Raw genomic sequence first — 27,903 nt, forward strand, 5'->3', positions numbered from 1 at the left:
AAACGCGCACACAGCAGGGATGGACAGCTGCTAATAAGAGTGCATTTCTAAAAGAAACACTGACGTAAGACGTCCTCACATCCTCGCTCAGCGCCGCGAGGCAGCAACAAATCCACGGTTTTCATTATATTTGACCCTAAGATGTGACGTCAGCACATTCCTCCTGTGAACACGAACCGTGAGAGTGTTTTCTTTGTGTCGATGTCGTACTTCCATGCTGTTAGCTGTAGCCGCCATTTTTGCCGTGCTTAAGTGAAAACCGGACGACGGGTGTGAGTCGTTACGAGATCTCATCACTGCGATGAGCGAATGAGGAAATGTTTCTGTACTGCGTACAAATCTGCGTCTCACCAACGCTTTTGTTACAGCTGAACTGTGTGTCCGGTCGGAGAAGGCTGTAATTTAGCGGTGACATTTAAACGCACGCGGCGCCGTCTCGGGACTGCGCCGGCTCGTGCTGCCCTTTGGCCTCCCACGGAGCTCGCAGGAATTCAAAGTGAATTTTTGGACCTTTAGTATTTAACTATTGTTGTTCTGGCTGCGTTCAGGTAGAACAGACGGGCTTGAAGGGAGCCGCAGTGTCACACTGGCTCTCCAGGCTTTCTTTTTCATAATGTGCCATTTAACTGTGGCTGTATTTATATACTTCTGTTATAGTTTCATCTGATCTTAACTTCTTATAAACGAGGAAGTCGAGCGCCCAACTGTACCTAAACATGGCGACAGAAGGATGGAGATCTTCAGTTTCATTGGTAATAAAATAGTTTTTTCTCTTCGCAGCACAGAGTGAAAGCACCTGCCTCGATCAATAAGCACTAACAGAGAGAAAGCAATAGGGGTGTCGACATGAAGCGTGGAAAATTGAGCCGGCAAAGAGTGTGAACCCACAAATATTAGGTTTTAGTGACTGAAGGGAGAAAGGGACCGCGTGCAAATGCCAGGACGGCGACTTTCACTGCTGTGTGGATATCTCTGCTCCTTCTTTTCCTGTTGTCTTTATCCCTCGTCTGTCTTTTTCTTAGATTTTGTTCCCTGTGCCCCTCTGTCTCCTATGCTCCTGTTACATAAGACTAAGCTTCTGTTGTTCAGCTCATTGCGCTGGCTTGGCTACGCCCACATCTTCTGTCTTGCTGGAGTAGTGATGGTATTGATAGGCGGTTGGTCGGGCTATTAATAGCTGCACCAAATGAATGGAGCTGAGGGAAGATGTAGCGGGGAGGGAAGAGAGGCAAAGACCAGCAACATGAAGGTGATGTGGAGCTCGTTTCTACCTTTCTGGACCTTTAACGCTCACACCGTGTATCACCAGGAGCCGTGTTATGGACCTGTGGAAAAATCTATTTCCAAACCACTAATCTACTCAGCATTTAGCAGCATGTGACCCGTGGCGTGCTCGTATAATAGCGCGATACTTGCAATACACTTAAGTGTTGCACTGCTCTCATTTACAGTCGTCACACACAGAGTCGCAAATGCACACTGTGGCCTCGGGGCATCTGAGACATTCACAAATAACTTTCTGGGCTGGCGCAGCGCTGTGTTTGAGGTGGGGAACGGGGGTTGCCGGTGACATTTGAACAACCTTTTCATGTCCCCAGAGCCGAACAAGCCCAAGGTGTGCCGCCACGCTTGAACCCACAGCTTAAAAAAGCTCAGCCGGCTATTTCCAGTCCTGCCAGCCCAAAAACCAGACGCCGGGATCGCGTCTTAGCTTTGAAAGCTGTAATGGAAGCATGGAGGGGAACAGCAGGCAGGACCTCAGCTGGACCATCGCAGGACATTTCAAAGCTGCTAAACACTGAGCTGTGAATTATTCATTCATAGAAAGGCACCGAACTCAATCAAGCTAGCTTTGCAAAAGCAGTTTGTTCCACTCTGTAACTTTGTTATTGACGTGTAATTCAATTATAACTATTTCACTTCAGTTTTATTTCTATAGCATCTAATGACAACATCAGTCACCTGAAGCTGCTCTAATGTCGAGCCCAACATTTCAACAAATCCTTGCTCCTTGCACCCATTTTCCTTAAAAAAAACAAAAGAGGGTGGACAGCTGAAGACTTGCAGCGTGTTTAACCTCGTCTGTGACGATGAGCTTTTTCTGTGTGTCTTTCATGTCCCTGATCTCACCTGGTTTCCTCCCAGCACTTCTAAGGCGCTTTCCATTTCGGTGAGCAGCCAGCTCAGTGATGACATATAAAGTCTGTGTAATCAAAGGTAGCATCAGCGAAGCAGCCAGTCTGGAATAATACTACACCCACGCCTAATAACTCTCATAAAGCTACAGAGAGCACAATGTACATAAGAGAGGCTGCCATGGTAACTGTGAGGGTCAACAGACTTTTCTTTGCTTGAAGTTATCTCCATGACAATTCTGTGTCTCCTTTAGCCTTTGTCTCAGTCTTCCTTCGCCTAATGAGTTACTGTTCTGCCTTTGAAACCTGCAGTGGTTGTTTATGGATTTCACATAGTCACCGTGGCGACCGCTGCACGGTTTGAAGAGGAATCCACGTCTTATTTCACTAACATACATTCATTTTGTTGTCATGTGATCCTGAGTTTTCCCGTTTGTGCACACATACAGTATTTCAGTATTAGTGAAAGCTTTTCTCTCATCTTTTATATATGTTGACATTTTCATACTGACGAGAAGTTTGAGGTTTCCCATCACATATGCCTGAAAGACAAATCTTTCACAATGGTCTCAGCCAATCAAAGCCTCTCGCACACATTCGTACTAGGGCTGCCACGATTAGTCGACTAGTCACGATTACGTCGACTATCAAAATCGTCGACGACTGATTTAATAGTCGACGCGTCGTTTGAAGCTTTGTAAGATCACAAAAGACGCAGGAATAAGTAGCAGGATTTAAGAGTGTAATAACGGACTGAAACAGAAGGTGGCAGCACTGCATGTACAAGGATGCCAGCTGCCGTTAAACCCCGAAGAAGAAGAAGCTGTGTCCCAGAATTCATAGCGCAGCCCAGCTCAGTTTCCAACAATGGCGGCAGCTAGTTAGTTTTAATATTACTCTTATTATTCTTTCTGGGTCACAAAATAAACGTTTAACATATTTTCAGGCGAGAATGTATCTGTGTAAACCTCAAATATCTGCTCAGTTTATCAAGACACCACATATTTTCAAAAGCGCTCCGACGTTTTCGGAGACGTCTGTTAGCCACTAGCTCGATAGCTAGCCGGGGGCTAGGCTAACTAGAGCCGTGAGAACACCGGACTCCCGCTAATCGTTTTCAAACCCACCGCTGTCTTTCGCTACTCAGGTTAAACATGATATATAAGTCACTTAGATAACTTAAAATGTTATTGTTTGGTTTTTCAGTATTTTATTTGTTCCTGAGTAAATCGGCTGAGTTTATTAAACTCCACCAAAACAATCTGCACATTTAATGAAAATTGAATAAACTACCATCTTGTCTTTATTTTTAGTTAGCACCTTAAACACTTAAAGCTGTAAGCTAATGATAGTTATATAAGAGCAGATGCTGCTGGTGCAATAAGCTGTAGTTTTATGTACAATGGATGATGATCTGATTAGTCGACTAATGCAAAAATAATCGGTGACTAGTCGACTATCAAAATAATCGTTTGTGGCAGCCCTAATTTGTACACACTCTCCTCGCTGTCCCGTCCTCCTTTATAGTATCTGTAGAGAACAGCTGCACGTCTGCAGTACAGCCAAGCAACACCGCTTCCTACAATATAGGTCTATTCACAGCACTCTCCCTCCTCGGGTCTGTGAGCCTGTCCATAATGCAGTTTCCAGTCTCCATTCACCGACAGTTTCCACAGTAGGAAAACCGTTGAGGATGTGCTGCCTCTGATCCACAGCGTCAGAAACATCGGTATCATTTCTGTAGTTACTGAAGGTTCGCTAAAAACTGACTCGACGACAGATTTGATGTTTACTGAGGACCCTCTGCTGTGTGTGTGTGTGTGTGTGCAGCTGAAATGATGTAATCAGTAATGTTAATGTGGGGCCGTTTGGACACGTCTGATTAGATGCAGAATTTTTAGTATTGAGTGAAATTAAGTTGCCATGCCAAAGTGCATAAAATGATTTTGGAGTTTTGCTGGTGTACAGTGATAATTGCATCGGCCGTCTGTGCTGACACTGATGTGACGCCTGCATTACGGAGATTTAGCCAACCTCATCTCTGGTCACCTCTTTGTCCAACCCTCAGTGCTCTGTGTCTTTTACTCCACTGCAGAGTCGCAGCAGCTCGTATCACCTCAATAAATCTGAACGACCTGCAATGAACAGCGTTTTCATCTGGGTGTTAGATTAATCTTACATGTGATTTGTCAGGATACAGCTGTAATGTTGTTTATCTGCAGATTAAGTGAGATAAAACTTAAAGCTGCTCTGGGATGGAATCATTTAGTATAATCAACAAAGTCTTATTTCATATCCTTGAACTTCGAGACTCAACAAGGGACGTCCTGTTTAAAAACACCATTTGCAGGGTTCTGTTTGTAACAGTGAGAACAAAGTAGTTGTTGCTACTTTATTTTTGTTGTAGGGATGAAGTGATTAATTGGTGTGTTGAATGTAAGGGCGAACAGCCGGCCGCTTTCTTTACCGTGCTCTGGATAAACCACCAGGCCAAACACCTTTTAATGTAGATATAAACTCCCTGCTTATGCTGGTACATTGCTGTTTAGACTGAAATCAGCAGGAGCCCAGGCATGGAGGAGGGAGGGATGCTGGGAAGCAGTGAAAGGTGAATCAGCCTCCGCCTTTGTTTCCAAGTGGCCCCGCTGGCTTTGTTTTGGAGCAGAATGAATTATTAACGGTGGCCTTCTGGTCGTGTTTTTCATCAGTGTCCACCTCCAAAGGTAAAGAGCGCTGTGATGAGAGATCTCCATTGACTGGCTCCTTCCACGGTCACAGCACAACCTGAACTTCACCTGATCTATTTTAGTTTTTTTAGTTTATTGACCTGTTTCAGTAGAATCGAGTCTCATTTTGACTCGAGCATGCCGACTTCTATATTTAGTCAAATTGTAACAGTTTTCTAGAGTAACGGCTAACAACATAGCGTTACCAAATAAATAGTGTATTCAGTATGATGTTATTTTCCACTGCCTGTCTTTGCAACCTCAAGTCAAAGTTAATTGTGCACTTTCTGATAGATGTTGCTCTCTCAAAGATTATTAGTTCAGTAATGTACTTGATGTCACCTTAAAAATGAGGGTTTAGACATTACGCTACTATTAAAGTCAAATACTAAAATTGATTTAATAATCATGAATGATGTCATAGTTTATCAAATCAAATTAAAATTTATTTATGTAGCACATATTAAAACAACAGTGTTGATCATAGTGCTTCACAGTCAGTAAAAGCATGAGACAATTAAAACAAACAATAAAACAGGACAACAAACAATAGGTAACAACACAACAAGCTAGAACAGCCAACTAGACAGAATCAAAAGCTAAAGTAAAAAGAGGTTTTAAGACGTGATTTAAACGACTGGATCGACTCGGCAGTACGAACATGAACAGGGAGGTTATTCCAGAGTCTGGGTGCCACGGATGCAAAGGCCCGGTCACCTCTCGACTTCATTCGAGTCCTAGGTTGTGCTAGAAGCCTGTGATTGGACGATCTAAGTGCTCTGTTGGGATGTATAAGTGTAGTTCAGAGAGAAAGCTGGGCGCTAAATTATTCAGAATTTTAAAAGTGAACAAAAGAATTTTAAAATCTATACGATATTTAACAGGGAGCCAATGTAGTTTGGCTAAAATTGGAGTGATGCGTTCATGGATTCTCGTTCCTGTTAAAAGACGCGCAGCTGCTTTTTGAACTAACTGAAGCCGGTAAAGAGAAGAGAGTTGGAGGCCCGAGTAGAGGCAGTTACAGTCGTCCAGTCTGGATGTGATAAATGCGTGGACAAGTTTATAGATTATAATTACTAATATAAACAGAAATATTTACAATAAGAAACTCTTACATTCTGTTTTGATCCCTGAGCTATAATCTGTTTAAAGTCATCAAGCCTTTCTTCAGCTTTATGTCCTGTCAGCTGCTGCATTACTGAAGAAATGAAATCGCAGGAGCTCCTATTATCACACATTTACCATTATATCTGACTGGCAGTGTTTCTTGAAGCTGCATCCCCGTTTTATTCAGGTGATGCATTTGTTTGTTCTGTCGCTCTGTGTGGCTTTGGCCTATTGTAGATTTTTATTATTAGTTTTTAATATAACAGTCTTGAAAAAATCCCATTGAGCTGGCTCGTATGCTTCACAGTAACCGTGCTCGCTCGCTGGCTTATTTCAGTCCACGCCACGGTCGCTCCGTTCAGACGTTAATGTGTCGGTTTGTTTTCCAGAGTCATTAAAGTCATTTCTAGATGTGTGCAGTAAAACACGTTCCTGTCAAAATGACCACTCAATGACTTTAATGGTTTCTCAGTAATGGTAACAAAGTTTCAGTTGTGTATGATGATGCTGGCAGGTTTCTTTCCATCCACTCTTTAGATTAGCCAATTTACTGTCACTCGATCCCTTTCAGGATGCTCCCAACTGGCTGAAACACCTGGCAACTGTAACTAAGGGGCAGAGATAAGTGTGCTAAGCTGAAAAGAAACCTGGAGTCTGTTTGGATAATGCACAAGATGCATTTTCCAATAATTAAGATGTTTCTTATCATACTGGAGGTTAACTGAGTGTTCATGTACATTATGTACACTTTGTTTGTGGCAAGCTGAGACCGAACACTGTACATATTATGACTCACCAATGTTCTGAAATTTGCATTTGAATATTTTTACTAGTTATTTTTTGTTTGTTTTTGTTTTTAAATACATAAATATGTATGCTATGTGAATAGTGTATGTTTATGGTATGTGTGCAATGAAGGGCTGAAGGGAGAAAAAGTGAGAAGAGCTTCACTTAATAGAAATGGAGTTTGAGAGATAAGTGATATGTAAATAGGAAATGTATCCAAATGTACCTCTGGGAGAAAGCCAGTCTGAGGCAGGATAATGTGGCAGGGAGCCTCAGGTGCAGCTGGGAGGGGAGGAGGCAGGGCTGTGAGCAGCGAGGAGGAGGGAGAGTGTGTGTGTGTGTGTGTGTGTGTGTGTGTGTGTGTGTGTGTGTGTGTGTGTGTGTGTGTGTGTGGAGAGAGAGACTGGAGTGTGCAAGCTAGAGAGATTGTGTGGTGAGGGAGGGAGGGAAGTGTAAGCCAGTCACAGCATCTCTCCTCACTGCACCAGGGCTGAGGGACTCTCCATCCCCTCGCTTCTCTCGCTGCAGATTTAACTCATTTCCATCAGCGCAGTCATCCCCCCCCCTTTTTTTGCCTTTCATTTTTACTTGCTGCTTTGGACAGATGCATTGCATTCATATCCTTCAGTGTGCCAGGATCGGAGGAATTATTAATTAAAAACGTTTTGGTTTTTTTCTGCTCATCCAAAATAAAAGGGAGCATTTTCAAAAAGAGACCGGGACTCCGACTGGGACTTTTCTTCTCTTTATGCTGCTGGAGCGGATTCCCTTTTGTTGTACCGTCAGTGTTTTGTTCAGGCGACAGCTGTACTGAGAGAAGAGTTGGACCCTCTCCACAACACTTGAAAGGACTAAGGCAACTTGGAAAATCTGCGGCTGCATTAAGCACTCGAGGACAAGGTCCCGAGCCCTTCTACGTGCTGCCAGATTTTCAAGAATACCACAATGAAAATGGAAGTGTCGGGTTTTGTTGGGTAAATAAGCCGACTGTCGATTCATTCCCCTCTCTGCAAGTGTCTGCGACAGGATTGCTGTGGAGTCAAAGTGATTGGAGCGCTGAGTTATTCAGGTGGCCTCTCATTTCTCCTGGAAAGTCCTCACGTCTGCCTGCACGGGAGTCTGACATCAAACGCTCATCAGCCGCTCGACTCTTACGTTGGTTTGTCTTTTTCACAACTTGCAGTCCAGAACGCTGAGAGGCAAGTTTGCACATTTGGATTTAAACTTCACATCGTCGGCAGAAGTCATCTGGACGTTGGGATGCTTTACCTCATGCTGCCTAGGGATGCCTTGTAAACACATTTCCCCTCACCACTGTGTGCTGAGAGAGCTGTGACATTATCTCCCTCGGAGATCCCCATGTTGTTCTAGCCCGTGTCTGTGTTTTGATTCAGACAATAGCCGGGCATACACGGGCTCCAGACACTGGCCGGAGGACCACCAAAATAAGGGAAGCCTGCGGTCACATGGTAAACACTCTGGCACACAGTGAAACTTTGGATTGTAATAAAGGTTTGATTTAAAGAAATGAATTTACTTATACGTCGCTGATGCTTTAATTAAACATAGCGATCACCTAAAACCCAGAAAATCTCAGCTGTTCTTAAGGAGCTCCATATTTGTTTGAGCTCTTCAGTGAATCGAGTGGAGCGTTGGACTTCGTGCTTTAACCTTGTGTGATTTCCTCCCTCGCATCATCTTTGCTCTCTGCCCTTGCGAGGACATCTCCTGCCCTCAGCCTCCTGGTGGCAACTCTCATTTAAATCAGACGATGAGGCCACCGACTGCAAGGCAGAGCGGCGAGTGATCTCACCGCCGGGATACGTGCTGGCCGAAGCTGTAGGTTTACTGAAGGAACGCACTTTTCTTCGTACTACTGACCGCTGCCCACCCACTACTTCCACTGACCATGCATTATTGGAAAGGAGAGGCGAACGGGTTGTCCTACGCTGCTGGCGGCTGCATTGATTTTCCTCCAGTCTGCGTTCATTTGATCGAGACCGAGCAGCGACATGAGAATAAGGCGAACGAAAGCGTGGGCACGCTAGGGCGCATGTTGAGCTCTGTGAACTGAGATCGGCTGCAGACGCCTGGCGAAAAACAGGAGGGGGACGGGAGAATCTCCAGTTTGGGCCCAGCTGCCTTTATGGGTGACACGCCGCAGTCCTGACCCAGAACAATGAACCAGTCTGAACTGACAACAGACCCTTCGATCACTGCCAACATCAGCCATGGAGGCTTGGTTCCTGGCAGGGCCTCGAACCACTCCTGTCCCTTGGGCTGGGGGCTGAACGGAGGCCTGGATGCTTGTATTCTGGAGACCGCTGTCATCGTGCTGCTAACTGTGCTGATTATTGCCGGGAACTTGACGGTGATCTTTGTGTTCCACTGCGCCCCTCTGCTGCACCACTACACCACCAGCTACTTCATCCAGACCATGGCCTACGCCGACCTGCTGGTGGGGCTCAGCTGCTTGGTGCCCACCCTGTCGTTACTCCACTACCCAACCAGTGTCCAGGAGCCGGTCACATGCCAAGTTTTCAGCTACGTCATCTCTGTTCTGAAGAGTGTTTCAATGGCCTGCTTGGCCTGTATCAGCGTGGACCGGTACCTGGCTATAACCAAGCCGCTGTCCTACAACCAGCTGGTGACGCCGTGCCGCCTACGAGGCTGCATCACTCTCATCTGGGTCTATTCCAGCCTGATTTTCTCCCCCTCCTTCTTTGGTTGGGGTAAGCCGGGCTATCACGGGGATATTTTCGAGTGGTGCGCACACTCTTGGCCCACCTCCGCCCTCTTCACAGGCTTCGTGGTGTGCTTGCTCTACGCGCCTGCTGCCCTTGTGGTCTGCTTCACCTATTACCACATCTTCCGCATTTGTCAGCAACACAACAGGGAGATCAGCGAACGACGTGCACGCTTCCCCAGCCAGGAGATGGAGGCCGGCGAAGGGAATGGCGGCGGGCATCACGGGCCGGATCGGCGCTACGCGATGGTACTCTTTCGCATTACCAGTGTTTTCTACATGCTTTGGCTGCCCTACATAATCTACTTTCTTCTAGAAAGCTCCCACGTGCTGGACAGCCCTGCCCTCTCCTTCATAACGACCTGGCTGGCCATTAGCAACAGCTTTTGCAACTGTGTCATCTACAGCCTGTCTAACAGCGTGTTCCGGCTCGGCATGCGTCGGCTCTCGCAGACCATTTGCTCCTTCAGCCACTGTGCTGCAGATGACCGGGACTTTGGCGAGCCTAAACCGAGAAAGAGGGCAAACTCGTGCTCCATCTGAAGCCATGTCTCCTACAGGATGAGGAAATAAGAATCCCAGCATGCTTAGCAGCTAGTTAACTCGTAGTTAAATTGGCAGGGCTCAGTGGATAACTGTATCAACCTTTTTAGCTGATAACTGTGACATTATCCTGGGCACTGGTAATTGCATTAAAACCCTTTCAAGGAGATGAATGCAGCATCTAAACTGAGACTTCTGCGGTGGCTTTTACTCTACAGCGAAGGCTCTCGTAGCCTTTACATCTCTGTGCACATCATCGATGAGATCGGATCTACCGGAAAGACAAAAGTGTAAATGCCAGAACTTTCATAGATATCTCCTCACAAATCAAATGTGACCGTTTCATGTCTGTTAACCTTTGCTCGTGGTTGTGATTCAGAGCAACCGTCTAATGGATGTCTTCATGCTCTTTGTGTCTGTCATCAGTAGATACAGTGTAATCTACAGTTGTGCTCACAGACCTGTTTAAAGGTTCTAAGTGGATATTAGACGTATCCATATAAATGTTACAATGTTACAGCCAGTGTGCTGCTGGGACAAATACGACGGGAAATGGCTTCGACTGTTTTTAAGAAGGAAGTGAGTCAGGTGTCCTGCCCCCCCCCCCCCCCCCCCCCCCCCCCCCCGATTGGGTGATCGGTTGAAATTTAAGCTAAAGATTTGACATGAATAAGTGCTGCTAATCTTAGAAAGTAAACTTAATGTAATTCTGTTACATTATGCAGATCATATCTCATATACTAAGGGACGGTGCAGCTTTAGCACTAAAACCTTTAAATGAACAAAATTGCGTAACAGTTATTTATTGCTGCTCATCAAATGTCCATGAGTTCAGGTGCTGCTGTGATTGTACAAGATTGTTAAACAACTTTAACATGACCTGAATATCATCAGCTGATTCGTGCTCCCCCCACTACAAAGCACCTTATTTCCAAACTGGAACAAAGGATACGTCAGGCTTAGCTTAGATTCATACTATGACGCTTAACTGAAGTCAGTAAAATAGTGCAAGCTCTCCCTCTGTGCTTTGTATTCCACAAGCATCAGAACCCCCCCCAGTGATTCAGCGTTCCTGATGTTCCCATTATGAGTGTTCAGTCAGTTTGATGCATGACTTCATGATTTTGAAGCAGCCAATAAATATCTTTTCTTTCTACAAATGACAGCTGGATTGTGAACCCACAGGTGAAGATGCAGTATAAGTGTCACTGTCCAAGTCTTTTCTTCATGAGCTGCTTTGAGGATGCAGATGTTTCACTGTTGGATGCTTTGAACCCACTGACACATTCTCACTGGTGCAGGGCCGAAGATGTCACAAGTTTCTTGTGCTTTGGGGGGCTCACGTGAAGGATATTGAGATGACAGGGGCTGGGATTAATGTGACCAGTTGTGTAAACGTTGAAGGCTACTGGTTGTTTACCTCGTCTTTGTTCGTTGAACTGGTCATCTGGCGGTGCGCTTTATTTTTGCCTCGTCCTTTATTTCTCCCACTTCTGAAATAGACGTGAAAATCTATATAACAGACTTTGTATAAAATGCATTTTTATTTTCATTTGTCAAATGAAAATAAAAATGCATTTTATTTTATGTCAAATGAGAAGATTAATTTCACATTAATACAGCAACAGTCTTTAGCCAAATTACCATTTGGCTCCTGTAGTCGTGTCAGCAGTTTGTGGTTTAGGCCCTGTAGTGCATAACGGCCACGCAGGAAACCAGGAGACACAGCAAACCCAGCTCCCAGATACTGTAACGGTCCGATCTACTGCTGCGGGACACTTTGTGTAGACCAGGGGTGTCCAGCTCCAGGCCTCGAGGTGTCCTGCAGGCTTTAGATGTCCTTGATCCAACACAGCTGATTTAAACGGCTAAATGACCTCGTCAACATGTCTTGAAGTTCTCCAGAGGCCTGGTCATGAACTCATCTAAACCCTGCAGGACACCGGTCGGTGTCCAGCAGCTAGATCATCCCATCATTTTAAGGCTGCTTTACTCTAGAGCCAGTAAAATTGAGTCTTATTCTCGTTGACATGTTTGACATGGAGTATGTGAGCATTCCAGTTTAGTCTTTCTGGCCACCCTATAAATTTAAGCTAAAATCATTGTAATGAGATCTTAGTCTCTCTTGATTAATCCTCAGGCTGTAGTGTCTTCACCGGCCTGTGGTCAGTCTCAATTTGTTCCGGGAGCAGCTAATAATGTTTATTCATATAGTTTACTGTAACTGCTGTTATTTTTTGTTTGGGGTTATTCAAATAAGTCAAATTGGAGGCAGCTGCTCCAAAGAAATGAGGCAAAAGTGAAAAGCTGTGGACGTGTGTGCAGGTCCTCAGAGGAACCGCCACATTCTTCAAAACTCCACTTTGGTCGATGGTGTCGGATTTCAAACAGTTGCAACTTTAATGCAACGTTAATGCATTATAGATTGTTTTATGTGCCTAAAGGTGTATTTTGTAGGAAAAATGTATTTTATCTGGAGAATAATTGCCATCACATGGTCATGCTGCACTTTTTAAAAACATTTCACGAACCGTGTGAAACACATCCGAGGATACGTCGTCACTGCGTTTAGCTTTTTCTTTAAGTTCAAGAGGGTCGAAAATGGGTCGTTTCATAACTTTATCAGCATTGATGTGATTTCTGACTTCCATGTTCTGCTATTTGATATCTACATTTATAGAAATGTCCAAGTGAACTCCAACAGCCATACGATCTGGCATATATGAGGTATAACAGTAGGGACTGTGTCAAATACTAGACTTAAAATATTCTATATATATTTTATTTTGATAGCTTGTGTTTTTGTATTCACTTTGGGAGCGTATTAGTCGGGTAGTAGATGAAATTATTATGACCTGTAAATTCTTCAATGTGGTGACAAACAATAACACGAAAGCAAATAATGACATAAAATAAAATAGAGCAAAATGTTTAAGAACATTTAAAGTGGAGATGAAGACGCACACGTGTTCATGCCTTTGTAGGCTTTCATGTAGCAGGTCATGTGACACGTGGTCCTGGCACGAGGTTTCAATCAAAGTGTTTAATAATCAATGATTTGTGTGTCTGTGTCACACTGACCAAACTGAAGTGGTATTAAAACATCAGAGCTGTTACGTCACCTTCCTTTTAAGTGCTTTGATAGAAGCTTTTAGTAAAAAGTGTTTAAAGGAAATATTATATATTTATTTAATTTATGTTTGAATCTTTATACAATATACTGCATATGAGTATGTAGTGCGTGTATCTGTTGTTGCTGTACAGCCAAAAAACGTTCTGGCAGGTGTTGTGGACCCGTTTTCGTTAACTCACCTAGGCTGATGTTCGAGTAGGAGGCGAGTGTGTTAAATTGCACAGTATCTATTTTTTTAATTTGAAATTTTGTCAAAAGGTTTTTGCTGTTGCTGCCAACCTAATAAAGGTGAAAATAGTCGACATTGATTTTGGACAGCGTGTGTTTCTGTGTATCAGTAGCTGCATTCACACCCTGCTGAGAGTAGTCGTCATCTTTTCTCTGCTCAAAATGTTGCAGAAAGTGGAAACATGTGTCTTTACTTCTACGAATCATTAGAGGTGGGAATCACCACACATCCCACGATATGATATTATTACAATTTTTAAAAATATTTTGCGATATTCAGATTCTGTACATAAAGGTAAACTTTATCAATATTCATTTTCTCTAATATCAAAGTCTCACACTCAGTCTTTCTCTCATTTCAGTTTGATTGTTGACAAACTGAACGGTTTGTATTACAGTCTAGTCCAACTTAACTGAACAACCATCTGGTACAATTATAGCTATTCTGAACTATGCAGTTTATGAAAACTATGCAGCCCCTTCAGCAACTGAAGAATTTGAAAGTCAATTAAAACAAAATATAATTTTACATTAAATAAAAAAGTTTTAAACTTAATTAAAATAAAACATGTCTTAAATTAAAATAAGTAAACTGTCATGTTTATTAAACACATTTGGACAGTGAAGGAATGTCAGGATTCTTGCTCAGAAAAAGGATCAACATGCTCTGAAGTCAGAGCACAAAAACCTTTTTGTAACAAAGTATCAATTTCTGCTGTCCCTGTATCCATACATTATTAGCAAACAAAATATCACCATGCTACACAGTATCCATTTCCCCCCACCCCTACGAATCATGTGATTAGCTCACACCTGCCTCAGCAAACATGGGCGACGCTTTCATGTACAAGTCGTTTTTGAAATGTTCTCAATGTGTAACAGAAAGGAAGCCGTGCACATTTATAAATAACATAAATCCAGGAACAGAGGAGGGAAAATAAATCTACATCTCGTCTTCTGATTCCTTGCAGAGAAAGAATGGAATGAAAATTGCAACCTAGTGCAACCGCAGCCTACACGAGTGACGCTCATCACTTCTGTAATGATGGTATATCAGCTTAAGATCCTTCTTAGTTATACATGTGCTGATACACCTGTGTGTACATGTGGATGCAGCATATCCAGCCTAAAGTTATATCTTCAGGCTACACAGCAAACGCAGTAAATGACAAACAGATGAGGTAAAGATTCATCTGTCTGACGTCTTTATTCTCCTGACTGATCTCTGCCACAGACTAGTCGTTCTTTTACTGGATAAAACTGAAATCAACAGATTTCATATGATAAAGTTGTCTGTCTTAAATCAGCCTTTCAGATTTATTATGCTTTTAGACTGCGAGTGAGTTTCTCAGCAGCCATAAACCCTCTGTCATCACCTAGTGGACAGAGAAGCAGGAGGAGACGGAGAGCTTTCTGGAAGAAGTCTCGCCAAAGCAGCCGACTGAGAGAGGAATGACCGATTCGGTTGGTCCAATGAGAAGTGCTCAGATTACATTTGTATTACAATAATGAACCAAATGTAGTTACCGCAGAGAGGCAAACTGTCGCATCCAAACTGACAGTCAAGCCGTGAGCAGCTTCCCAGTCCAGGCCCACTCGATGTTCACGGCCAATGCTATATCAGGAATTCCCTTTTATTTCCACAAATGGCAGCACTTGCCTCACGTCCTCGTTCCCTCTCCATCCTGCCACTCTGCTTCTTCCGTCCCGATTGAGAAAGGACCACCTGACCCTCTTTTGAGGTGGGGAAGTCATAATTGGAGGGGAAACCAGTTCCTGTCTCTGTGCGCTAATAGCGGAGCCTCAGTCACCAAAAGGCTTTGATGGCACGAGGAGGGACACACTTAGACACCCACACGCAACACTCGCTCATACATCTTGTATTGCCTCCATTTCTCTTTGAAAACATGAGATCCAGATTGTGGGAGCTGATAGATGACAGCTAGTCAGAGCCAGCTATACCAGTCCTCAAACTTTAATTCATCCAGTGGGAGGTTAAACCCACATCATTATTATATATTATATTATTATAGTTTATCTCAAATATTTGACTGAATTATTTTTAAAAAGTTATCTGAAGGGAAGCTAATAACCGAGGACATCCATACAGTGCTTCATGGCAGTCCGTCTACCTGAATCATTTCAGCTGCAATGACTGCTTGATTGTGTCACTCCTCTGCTGCTCTCGGCATAGCTTCCTAAAATGTTTCTCTTGATACAGATTTTCTAAAGAGAAAGTTTTAATAATAGAATAATAAGGTAAAAATGTGCCGTCCCATACTCGTCCAAACCACAGTAAAGACTTCTGTGATGTGCAGAGAGGTGCAGGCTTGGTGACTGCCACGCTTGAGAACATGTCCTTTAACTGTAACACAGATTAACTGTGTAATTGTGAACAACAACCAAAGGAAATAAAAGAACTAAGTACACCCGTGATTCAGGTGCTTGTAAAACTACCTTTAGCAGCAATAACGTGAAGTATGTTTGGGCGATATGTAAAAAATCGCCGACAATCATCAGTCCAGTAATCGACGATGGGCGATGTATTTGTGCATGCACAGACTTTTTGATGGGCGGGGCAATGTAATCATGCACGGACTGATTTGCGCGTTTACAACACGGAAGAAGCCCAAACATGGACGCACAATTCCCCCCCAAAAAATAGGGCTGTCAGCGTTGGATGATCTGATATCGTCGTGTTGGTGTTGTTCCCAGATCATCATGAAAATGTTGTTCCAGGTTCAACATCGCAAGTGACCAATCACATTGTTGTGACGTTATTCTTTTGCGCACCAACCCATTCCTGCATTCATGAAATTCCAATGTTGCAAGGACAATATCAGTTCTGCTTAGCGTTTATTAAAGGGTTAGGGTCAGGGTTAGGGTCCGTTGATCGGCGGACAAAGGCGGTTTCTCGCAGCTTAAGTACAGTTTTTTGTTTTACGCCGGTTTTTCCCGAAGTCGCAAAAGTATGACATCACAACATTCTGATTGGTCACTTGCAATGTTGATCCTGGAACAACCTTTAGTATGATGATCTGGGAACAACACCAACACGAGGATATCAGATTGTGCGTCAGCGTTAGTGTGGCGTTAACGTGGTCATCACGATTAACGTGGTCATTTTTAACGCGCCGACCCATCTGGAGCGCAGAGTGAACCAACTTTGGACAAACTGCCGAAATGCATTGACGGACATTTCATTGATTTTGACTCAGTCTGCGCACAGATGGGTTAATTGTTAATCGCGTTAGTCTTGATGACGGCGCGTTAATGCTGACAGCACTAAAAAAAAAGGTCACCAATTTGGTATTTCTTTGGCTGTAAACACGATGAAAGAGGTAAACCTGAGCATGTAACCAAAGCAGTGCAGACGTGTAGTGCGAGCAAAGGACTCAAACAGGGCTAACTTGCATGTACGTGTCCACCACAGTATGCTAGGCTATCACCAGCTCCTGCAGCAGGCACTTGGGCGCACTTTGAGGAGGGGGCACTTGCTCGCAGATGAAAGAGGGTGCTGTTAAAACAGCGCTAATATTATTTCCTGTTGACGGCTCCTATTAGCTCCATCGTTATTAGCAAACTTACTCATAGGCAAATAAATAAATAAATCGCCCCTTGTAAAAACGATCGATGAAAGCCTCAGCCTATCATCGATAGTCGATATATTCATCCAATTGCCCAACCTTAACGTGAAGTAGTTTTTTCTTTCTTTCTTTTTTTCTGCATAGAAAAAGTATTAGTGTCTCAAATTGTTGTGGGAATATTTTGGCCCACTTTTCTTTCCAGTGAACGTTTGCAGACATTCATCTCTGCACAGCTCTCTGAGGGTCACGGCGTTCAGTTGAGCTGCGGACTGGACTTTGACACCTTCAAACATCTTCAAATCATCAGAGCTCCACCAACACGCTGGACACCTGGCGTGAGGTGTTTATGCTGTTTGATTTTCACCAAAATAATTATATTGTCGCAAACTTTAACTTTTAACACACTAACTGAGGCCTACAGATTGTGAGGCGAGCTTGTTGCACCTGCTGTCTCTCGCCCTCTTAACTCCTGTGGAGGCAGTGAGGGTGGCCTGAGCTTCTTCAGTCATATCGAGGACAACGCTGATATATTAGAAAGCATCTGCAGCGGTGATGACATACGAGTGCCTCTCCGGTGAACGCGCTTTTGAGGACGTGACATTTAATCAGAGTATTTCTGTAATTGTCACGGTGACAAAATGGTCAGTGGTTCAATTCTCACAGAGGACCTGATTCTTGTCCAAGTGCTCCAGAGCAATAAACAGAACACTTAGCTACCCACTCATAGCAGAGTGCGCTGGATGGGAACATTGGAAATGTCTAAAATGTGGACTCACCAGCGCTCTTCATCCGATGCTTTTAAGTTCACAATTCGATGTCACCTTTGGACCCGGCGAGTGCCACAGGTACACTTTTGTCCATCAGTTGATTCTTTGCTGAGAGCTTTCTCTTCCATCTCGTTTGAGTGCTTTGAGTTTTCCTGCGTTGGTTTCACTGGGTGAAAGTAACGATCAGCATTTCTGCAGGTTTTTTTTTCCACCTTTGTATCTTTAAATCTCACCTTAGCCTTAAGCATCTTTTTATATTTGTGTGGCAGCAGCAGCTGTGCCTGTAATGGTCTGTGACGTATATACTCATGCATGTATAATGCTGATTAGTAATCATTTTAAAGCTTGATAAGTTTATACGGGTTACAAATTGATACATTTTCTTCTCTGAAAAAATGTATCAATTTGTAACCAATGAAAAGCGATTGTTAAATTAAATGTTTCTGTAAAACATGCTAATATCTAGATGAATTCTCAACTTTGGAAAAAGGATTAAAGATTTGAACAAAAACTAGAGACACTTTATTAACCACTGAATAAAAATTATAACTGATCTGATAAATACACATTACAGTTAATTTATATTAATTTAGTTAAATTGTTACTGTTGCAAAAATGAATGAACACAAATGCGAGCTAATTAAAAGTTTAGTTTTCAGGTTACTGTTTGTCAACAACAGTTTATGTTGAACTTGAACGATATTTAAAACATTGGTACTGTTGTCGCCGACATCGTCAGACTGCTGCCGCTCTCACCGCAGAAACGCTTCCTGTTTCAAGTGGATTTTATCGTGACAGGACGGAGCTCGTTAAGTATTGGCGTTGGAAATCCATTTGTCTTATTACTGCAACGCTAAACTAATATCTGAAGAGTTTTTAAGAGTTCTTTTAATACTTTCTAATTTAATTTGGCATAATTTCCACTAATCTTCCTCTTTTAGCTGTTCAGACAAACACCTTGACAGACAGCGGAGGACAAACCTGTTTTAGTGTTGCCCTCCCTGCAGACCTCAGACACTGAAGCTCTGCCAGAAAACCACTGCCAGCTTCTTTAATTCTCTCTCGAGGCATTTTATCTGAATGAAATACCATAAGCCAGTCAAACTACCCCCTTGGGCCCTCGGCATATTCCTACTCAGACCTGCAGACTTTCCCTTTGTGTCTCTGAGAGCCTTTTATGGACAACAGGACTGGTTGTGTTGGGCAGGTTAGTAGCGAGAGGCAGCTCATCTCAAACCATCATGAACACGACACATAGCTTTGCTCCTTTTGTAACCAAATTGTAACTGTGTACCTTTTTTATGTTACACGATTAATAATGAGTAAATATTAAGCTAAAAGTCAGATGTTGTGACAGATGGCCTGCGCAGACGTTTTGCCAGCTCTGCTTTTCGCTTGTCTCTGGTGTGTGAGGAAGCACAAAAAGCTCAGATATAATCCAACTGGTTTGCCAGTATTTGTGTTTGAAGTATGAGCCTGGAGCACTGGGAATGGCACAGGACATGTTAACCTTCATCTTGGTACTCCCTGGATAAACTGTGGATCCGATTGTCATGTCTCTGTCTTGGTGTTCAGCCTCTAACATAACACATGGAAAGGTGTGTACTATAAATGCAGGGAAAGAAATCACACTACTCAATGTGAAACAAGTGTCTATCTACTTTCATGGACCCACTAAGTGTTTGACCCACTATGCCACCTCTATCATCCTCTGGGGGTCTTATGTCCCCACATAAGAGATTCAGCTGTCCCACAGTGAAAATGACAACACACAGAAAATGTCAGATACCTGGAGGATGCACCGAGCTCTCAGCGATGCAGTGTGAGAGGTGCGTGTCATCAGAGGGGCATCACCTACCAAATCTGTTGTTTCTATACTAGAAACTTTCCAGGCAAAGTGCCACATGACACAAGGTGCTGATGCAGTTCATCACCAGCCACCTATCACACATGGTGATGTGTTTACCCAGAATGCAGTTTGGTGGTTTTCACCTCTGCAAATAAAACGTCTAACATCTACATCGATGTTTTTGTCCCCTCCCAGTACTCTGTGCCTTTACTTGTTACAGTGTTGCTCCTGTGACGCGTTTGCCAGAGATCACAGATCGTCTTTGAATGACCTTAGTGATTAAATGTTGTATTTCATAGTTTTGTATTAATACTGCAGTGTCTAAAGTTCCATAAAAAGAATAATAAACCGCCATTACAATCTGCTATTATACATTTTAATATATATATATATATATATATATATATATATATATATATATATATATATATAGAGAGAGAGAGAGATATCGAGATAGATATCTATCTCTCTCGATAGAGATCTATCTATATATCTAGAGATGTATACAAACTATTAGACAAATTAAAGTCCTCTCATAGTATTATCATCGTATTATTTATTGTATTGTTTTATTACCTTTTTATTCTGAAAGAGGGTGCTGTTAAAACAGCACTATTATTATATTTTGCTATTAGATAGATATATAAAAAAAAAAAACTATTTATTTATTACTTTAAAAACAAATTCTGTTTCTTCATTATTTTGGGTCTTTTCGCTCTGGGACCGTGTGTTCATAATTTGGTTCCACCTCATGTTCACATGTGATGCGAATGACAATAAAGCTCCTTGAATCCTGGTTCGGGAGCAGGAACCAAAAAGCTGTTACGTGGGTCAAGTTCCAGTTGCTTTCATATTAAGCTAATGAGAGCACAGACATTGTGAAACAAGCAAAAGCTATTTTATTTGTTTATTTTTTAAATAAACTACGTTTTTGAAGTTTTTCTTTATTCATAAAGAAAAAACATTAAAGAGACGTTGATGAAAAGTCCTAATGAAGGTAAATGAAACGGAGCTGCAGTTACAGCTGTGCCAGTTTAACTGTGAGGAAAATGAAATTTAGCGTGTGCGCGCACCATGCTCGGCTTATTGAAATGCAGAACCAGCCGCACCATTAAAATGCCACGGCAGCGATACAGACACAGATGAATCTGCAATCTGCCAGGCAGGCCAGCTGTTGCCCCTCCACCACCACCCACTGCCTCCAGGGAAGCCTCGAGAAACTTCCTCACCAGCAAGCGAGCACAAAGGCCTCGAGGGGAGCTGGGTTTTAATTACTGGGCTGTGTCCTCTGAATATCATATCTCACTGCATCACACGGAGGGAAAAGGGGGCAAAAAAGTAATGAGGAGTGTTTGTGAAGCCAGGTACGTCCGCAGAGAGGCAGAGTCATTATTGTTTCCCGATGTCTGGCTGTGTTGTGACAAAGGGCCAATAATATGGTCTCTTTGCCTCGCTAACATGTTAGCATCTGTCTTTGGAAGCTCTCGGATACAAAATCTCGGATTAATCAGGCATTTTGGGAGGTTCTTAAAAAATTCATTTCATTCTCTTTGTTGGGCCTTTGTAACATTTTGAGTTCTCCTCAAACCATAAGGAAGCTCAGTGGAAACAAATGGAAACCATCTACATTCACATCTAAAGAAAAACATGTTTGAGCATCAGGCTTTATTCTGAGCAGGCTTCCTGCAACCAAGAAATGGTCCCATCTTCCTTAATTACAACAATATTTCTCATTTCATTAATACTAAAGAAGCTTTGCATGATTCAGAGTTAAAAATAATCCTGCTTATTTCATACTGGGCCTCAGCGTGTTTGATGGCTTTAGCTTCACCCTCTCTTTGCCTTCTCGCTGTAACAGGTTTGAACAGCAGGTGGGTGGGGCTGCTGTGAGGTGACATCACAGAGACCAGAGAGCAGAAAAAAGCACAGAGCCCAAGCTGAAGCCCAACCTTGTGGCTCATATGGATTCACGTAGAGGTTTACTGCACGTGTGTTTACAGCAACAGCACGTCTTCTGCCCTGTTTTCAGTGCCGCTCCTTCATTGAAGAAGCTCCATCCAAAGATAGAGGCCAGCTAATGTTCTGCCTGTCAGTCGTTCAGATTGTCTCTTCCTTTATATCTGTACTTTAGATTCCCCTCATTCTCCTTCTGTCTGGGTTTATGCTCTTAGTTTTCTCACTGTCTTATTCAGCTGCACAGTTTTCATTTAAAGATGTTGTTAATAACAAATGAAATGGTGCCTCACAGTGAAACAAACATTTCTTTTGCAGTCTTGAGGCTCTGACTTCATAAGGACCGTCGTCTGATCAGTTCCAGGGTGCAGCTCTGCAACAGACGTGCTCTTTAACACGCCATCCTGCTGCTTCCTGCAGCAGCTGTTCCCTAATATGGTGCCGAATGCGCCGCTCCGACAGGGCAGCTCTTTCCTTTGTTGTCTCCTCGTCCCCGTTGGAGACGTCGCTGTCAAAGTCCATCAGATTTCTTTCAGCCGATCCTCCACCGTGGCTGGTAGAGCGTTAGGATGAGGCCTTCTCACTGAGAACAGGATCGATTACTGGACAGCGTGCAGAGATGCTAACTGTTGGGTCTGCGCTTCCACAGGCCCGCTGCTTTAGAGACTTATTCCCGTTAACGAAGCAAGACGAACAGCAATCGATCGATTTTACTTGCTAGCAAGAACCAGGCTCTTGGAGCTGAACGCTCCTCACCTGTTTCCTAGCCAACTTCAAATAAACAGCTTGTAGCCTTTTTATTGAATACAGTTACAGTTTACACAGGCACCACCCACTGTAACAACCCCTGTGGTGTGTTGGACCCTTGTATGTATGTGTATGCATGTGCGAGAGTGTGCGTGTTTGTGTTTGGGGGTGCGTTTGTGTGACCTCCAGCTCATCTAAGGGTCATAAAGGCAGGAAGTTTACTAAACAAGAAAACAGAACATAGGATGTGCCTATAATAAACCACTACTGCCTCCCCCACCATTCAACAGGCTGGGGAGGGGGTCAGAAACAGAAGAATGTCTTTGATCGTACAGTTGGAACCAAGACAAATTTAAGTACAATGATGGCAACATTTAACAATTCGACTGTGTTTCTGTCTTTAGAGTCACACGTTTGCTGTTAAGAGCCACGGTGAAAGCAGCAGGAAGAGCATTTAATTACTCTGTTTTGATGAGTAAATGTATTACTGTTTAACTTTCACCATGATTGTACTTTGCAAGATTTCTGAGAGACATTGATTAAAAAAAAAAAAAGCATTTCATGTTCTGAATGTTGTCTCTAAACCGCGGTTGAGACCTGGTCGCCTCATTTTTCAGCTCTTACACCTCTCAGTAACTCAGCTGTTGTCCAGTGTAACTGTCTTAGTTTGGCGTTTATGCCTGCGGACAGAAATAATAGAGTTTATATAGTATTCAGTGCTGGAGTGCAGGTTAGTGGTACAATCCTCTGCTTTTACCTACAGTGTGTTGCTCACTAGCACACTGGGAACTTTAGTTTCTTATAAAAATGTTCTCTGATCTTCGTCAGTTTGAGTCACAACAAGACCAACACAAGCGCACTAAACTAACTGTTCTAGTTTATTTTGCCTTTATTGAACACACAAAGTAATCTATCACAGTCCAGGATGAGGAGGAAAGAGAAAGAAAACCTCCGAGTTCTCCTAAACCTTCTCTCTTTGGTTTCCCTCGTCTCTGGATACCCTGCAGTCGTTTAAGAAACAATCTGTTACATAATCTCAAGAAGACTGCACAACCTAAAGCACACAACTAATCTAACAAGAAAACAGGATTTTGTTTTGCCAAATCAGACTCGTAGCTTTTTAATCAGAATTATTGATGAGCAGAAAGGAACGTCGCTCTAGTCCTTGTGTGTGAGCGAGGTTGTTACTGAAGTCAACAAGCCTGCACTGAAGCATGAAGGCTTTTGTTTTGTTCTCTTGGAGTCTTGAATGAAGGTCGGACTGAATTTTATGAGAAACTTTCATGTTTTATTATTAGTTATGTAAGAAATCGTGTTACAATAACTGACTCACACGTTGTGGTATAAACGCACACACACACACCTCACATCTACCTTTGAGTTTTATTCTGCACATATGCACATCATTCCTTTAATGATTGTGCACCAAATACACATCCAATATGTGCATATTTAAGGTAAATAAAATACATTAAAGGGTATAGAATTACATTTCTGACTTACATTTGAATCTTTCTGTAATTATTCTCTGCACACATTGTCAGTTCACACGCAGCCTTCATAGCTGCTTCCAGCGCCACCTCTGATTGGCCAGGCTGTCACTTTAGGACTTAGTGGGCTCTGAGTGTTCAGCTGTCTAAACCCAGCATATTTGGCTTCTGCCTCATCGGTTTAACAAAGCGTGGCTGCCTCTGAGTCGAGGGGTTCACCAGCCAGCACCCGTGGGCTCCTTCCACACCCGGGAGTTGCATAACACTGTCAAAATGAGGGTTACTTGAGAGCTCGCTGCTCTCTAGAACGGTATAATAAGGATGGAGCTGCTTCTGAGATTCTGCATTTGCATTTCTACATGTAGAGCGTTTAACTGGCACTTTTATCCAAAGAGCCTGACAGTGTGAGAGCAGGTAGGTGGTTCATTATTTCACTCAAGGACATTTTGACAGGATTTTGTGCTGTTGATGGACAGACTGACTCATGCTTCTGAAGCGAACTATTGAAGTACTGACCTTGTCGTTTTTATAGCCTTACTTCACTTTGTTCTAACATGCCTCGTGTTCAGAAATGATCCGAGGCTCCTCGGTGCCGGCAGAAAACCCCACGAAGCCGATTGGTCTGATCATGGGGCCAAGTCGTTCGTTGGTGAGCGACTAATGGAGTCGCTGGCTTCTGCGCCGATGCCTTCACAATACGTTGGTTCATACTGTTGGGAAAAAATAATGTAGTTCTAGATCTAACTCAAGGGGCAGAGTAGGGTCCATTTTCTTGCATTGCGATATCAAATAAGCCGTGTTGACACACTCTGCAGCCTGAACGTTGCTACACAAGAGCTGCCGCTGAGAATGCTAATCGGGCATTAATAGACCTTTTAAGAAATCTGTGTGATGTCAGATTGTGCTGTGAAGTTACAGCATGCATGCTCTGTACTCTGCACACTCATCCAAACCACAAAGTTTACTATAGTAGATGCAGCTGAAGCAGACTCAGCTGGCTCCTGCAGGAGAAACTCTGGGCAGTATTTTGACTGATTGCTCAAACATCTGCCCAGACACCAATATACTGTATTTTAGTGCCATTAAGACACTTGTTTGCAGTTATACATGTATAAATTTCAATGCAAGGATACAGACAGCATTCAGTCTTTAATTGAATAGACTCTCATGTTGCTTCCACACATGTATAACATTATAAGTAAGTAGATCCAGAGCACAGCACACCTTTATACGGGGGAACCTTCCAGTGGAGCAGCATGACGGCATTTGTCAAGGTCACGACCCAGTATGCCTAAAGGTCCCCCGGCTTCATTCTCTCTGACGAGACGCGAGAGGAAGCCGGACCAGGGAAGCCAACCTGTCAACCACATTAAGACAAAGTGTGGTGTCAACTCGGTCACCCGGCTCCTGAATAAATAGTTTTCAACCATGGCAGGTGTTTGCTTCTGTTACCTTCAAGTGTAAAATGAAGGCCCAGCTCCCATGGCTGTAATTAACATTTAAAACATCCCCCGTTAAGCAGCTGCCCTTTTACTGCTTTGCTCCCTAAAGCCATAGAAGTAGTTAAGTATCAGTCATTAAATCTGCTCTTTTTTTCATGTATCTTCATGTATTTGTTTAACTGCTACCTACCATCCTTTTTGCTCCAGTGACGTTTTAGCAGATACCATACACAGAGTTCAATGATTATTTCACTTTTTCTCATATTTATAATCAGTTCATCTAATGCTGATAACCACGTTGTTTCCTGGGCAGCATTCAAAACGACCACATTATAATACAAAGGTTCATTAGACTGATAAACCTGGTTCTGCTGGAGGTTTCTTCCTGTTAAAAGGGAGTTTTTCCTTCCTACTGTCGCCAAAGTGCTTCTCATAGGTAGTCATACAACATGTATTATTGCAGGGTCTACCTTACAATATAAAGCACTTTGAGAAGACTGTTGTTGTGATTTGATGCTGTATAAATAAAATTGAATTGAACTGAATGTGTTATTCAGCACCTTTAATCAAGTAAACGTCCTTGTGCAGTTCTTACTTTGACTTTCTTTTGTTCTTTCTTTGCTCCGTATCAGAGAAGGTACTTTTTCATTCTTCACTGTTATTGGGTGGTTTCAGTGTCCACCTCTTTAGATGCAGGGAGATGCCTACAGAAGCAGAAAAATATGTATTTATTAGTTTTTGGTTGCAGTCATTGAACCAAAATTATGAAGCAAAGCTCTTGTCAGAAGAACTCGAGGCTTAAAGGCCTCGTTTATGTCACAGTTAATCCAAAGCGGTGACAGTTTTTACTGGATGGAATAAAAACCCATTTAAAGTGCTTACAATTAAATTTGTATTAAATAATGATTTGAACACACTTGTCTTTATGTCACAGTGGAGCATGAATGTGTGTTCACAGAGGAAAGCCTCCAGAGCTGCTTCCATCAGTCAGCTCTGTGTGGGTAATGAAAGCTGGTGGATGTAGACAGATGTGTAGGTTGAGTGCAGGTTTGGACATATCAGCGGTTTTTATTTTTAGCCGTGCGTGTTAAGTAGGTAACCTGTTGGAGAGGTCTGAGTAATGGACTGTCTGCCCAACGAGCCCCCAGGCTACGATTACAGAAGCCTGTTGTTCTTCTCCGGGTACTTGTATCTCTTTAAACCTCTTTCTCGACTCTGTCTCATCTGTCTCTGCTTGTTTATCCATCGTGATCTCTCCCCGTACCATTCTCCACTGCTTTCTGCTTCTCCTGATCTTCTCTCGTTGGTCTTTTCTCTTTTTGGTCTTGTTTTCAACCTTTAGTCAGCTTTAAACCCACCAAGGGCCACAAAAATGAAGCGTTGCATGGACGCGGTAGTGTTGAATCAGGACAGTTTTGGGAGCTGGTCATGTGACGTCTGTTTGTTTTTGCGTGGTGTCAGAAGACGAGTCTGTTTGGTGGGTGTTGTTTGCTGCTCTGACGGCTGCCCCCCCACAATGATTACACCTATATTACTGTATTACTTTATTGATAAACTGACCATTTCAGGCTCACAAACTTGTGCATGTTCTGATTTCCCCAGAAATCCTTTCTTCTACCTGTTGTGCACACGAACATCTGCAATCGCCTTCCTTTCTGGGTTACTGGAGGATTACCCGCGGCTAAGAATAGCTTTGACTTTTCTTCAGATGGTGCTCCCACCTCGGTCTTATCGCAGCCGCAGATCCTTCGTCCTACTGTTGCCGCTGTCTGGTAGCTAACAATCACTAGCAGCCTTCTGGATCCCCCTCATTGTCTTTTCTGTTCCTTCTCCTGTGGCAGCTGTAAAAAGATATTCGAGCTAAAGGCGCTTTGGATTGTGGCGATTGCGGTAGCGATGCTGTGCACGCTGCTTCTGTCCGCGCTACACTCGTTGATAACGTCCAGCTCGCTGGTGACCTCTGATGACCCCGAGGTGCCAAAGTGTGCTGGGCTCTCTCCCATGTGGGGAAACACTTTGGGCTTTTCCCCATTAAGCATGAAGCATGCCAGTGAAATACAGAACAGGTATATAACCACAGAGTCACTCTGCTTATTGTTAAGATTCTAGTTTCCTGGAAGGTTTGATGACCATTAATTTTTATGCTACTGTGAGGAAGGAGTGGCCTTTCCTCATTGGCTGAGCCACTCGATCCCATTGCAACTTTGCATTTCATAGAAAAGTAAATAAAGATGTGGACGGTCAGTGTTAGAGAAAAGGTTGTCTTGTATTTTTGCATAGTAACACCGTCCTGCTGAAATAGCTTTGCACAGTTGCTCTCTGCACTGAAAATGACAGAAGATGACTCAAATATTTAGGTGGCCATGTGGAGGTGGAGAGGGATAGAAAAGCAAGGAAATGAGGTAGAAAAGAAGACAAAAGAGATCACAGAAAGCAGGAGGAAATAGAGAAAGCAATAGAAGCGAGGTTACAGTGTGAGATGAAGTGGAAAGTACAATATGGAAATAGAAAATGGGAGAAGATAAGCTTGAAAAGCGAACAAAGGAGGAAAGAATTCAAGGAGAGGAGGAAATTGGAGAGAAGAGGAAGAAAGGATATAAACAAGAAGGAAGGACATTAAGCTGCTTAGAGGACGTCCTGCCTTTTTTCTTTTTTTGCTGTTTT

The 27,903-nt window shown here is 43.1% G+C and overlaps 2 protein-coding genes across 5 annotated transcripts in view; both read left to right on the plus strand.

Annotated features, from left to right (window-relative positions):
- rabgap1l (RAB GTPase activating protein 1-like) overlaps nucleotides 1-27,903 on the plus strand; it is a 101,140-nt gene that overhangs the window by 26,548 nt on the left and 46,689 nt on the right. The window lies entirely within an intron of this gene.
- On the plus strand, nucleotides 5-27,821 carry gpr52 (G protein-coupled receptor 52). 3 transcript variants are annotated; one of them, XR_014870298.1, is made up of 2 exons: nucleotides 5-17,104; nucleotides 17,254-27,821. XR_014870298.1 is itself a non-coding variant. In XM_085138449.1 (2 exons), the coding sequence occupies exon 2, from the start codon at nucleotides 8,934-8,936 to the stop codon at nucleotides 10,041-10,043; it is 1,110 nt and encodes a 369-aa protein (XP_084994575.1). In that variant the 5' UTR covers nucleotides 5-7,114; nucleotides 7,151-8,933; the 3' UTR covers nucleotides 10,044-27,821. The 3 variants fall into 3 exon arrangements, 2 of the variants coding, with proteins under 2 accessions (XP_084994575.1, XP_084994576.1); XM_085138449.1 differs by having other exon boundaries at nucleotides 5-7,114; nucleotides 7,151-27,821; XM_085138450.1 differs by having other exon boundaries at nucleotides 5-5,139; nucleotides 5,173-27,821.

This window comes from Neolamprologus multifasciatus, chromosome 17 (assembly GCF_963576455.1).
Source record: "Neolamprologus multifasciatus chromosome 17, fNeoMul1.2, whole genome shotgun sequence".
NCBI classification, from domain to species: Eukaryota; Metazoa; Chordata; class Actinopteri; order Cichliformes; family Cichlidae; genus Neolamprologus; species Neolamprologus multifasciatus.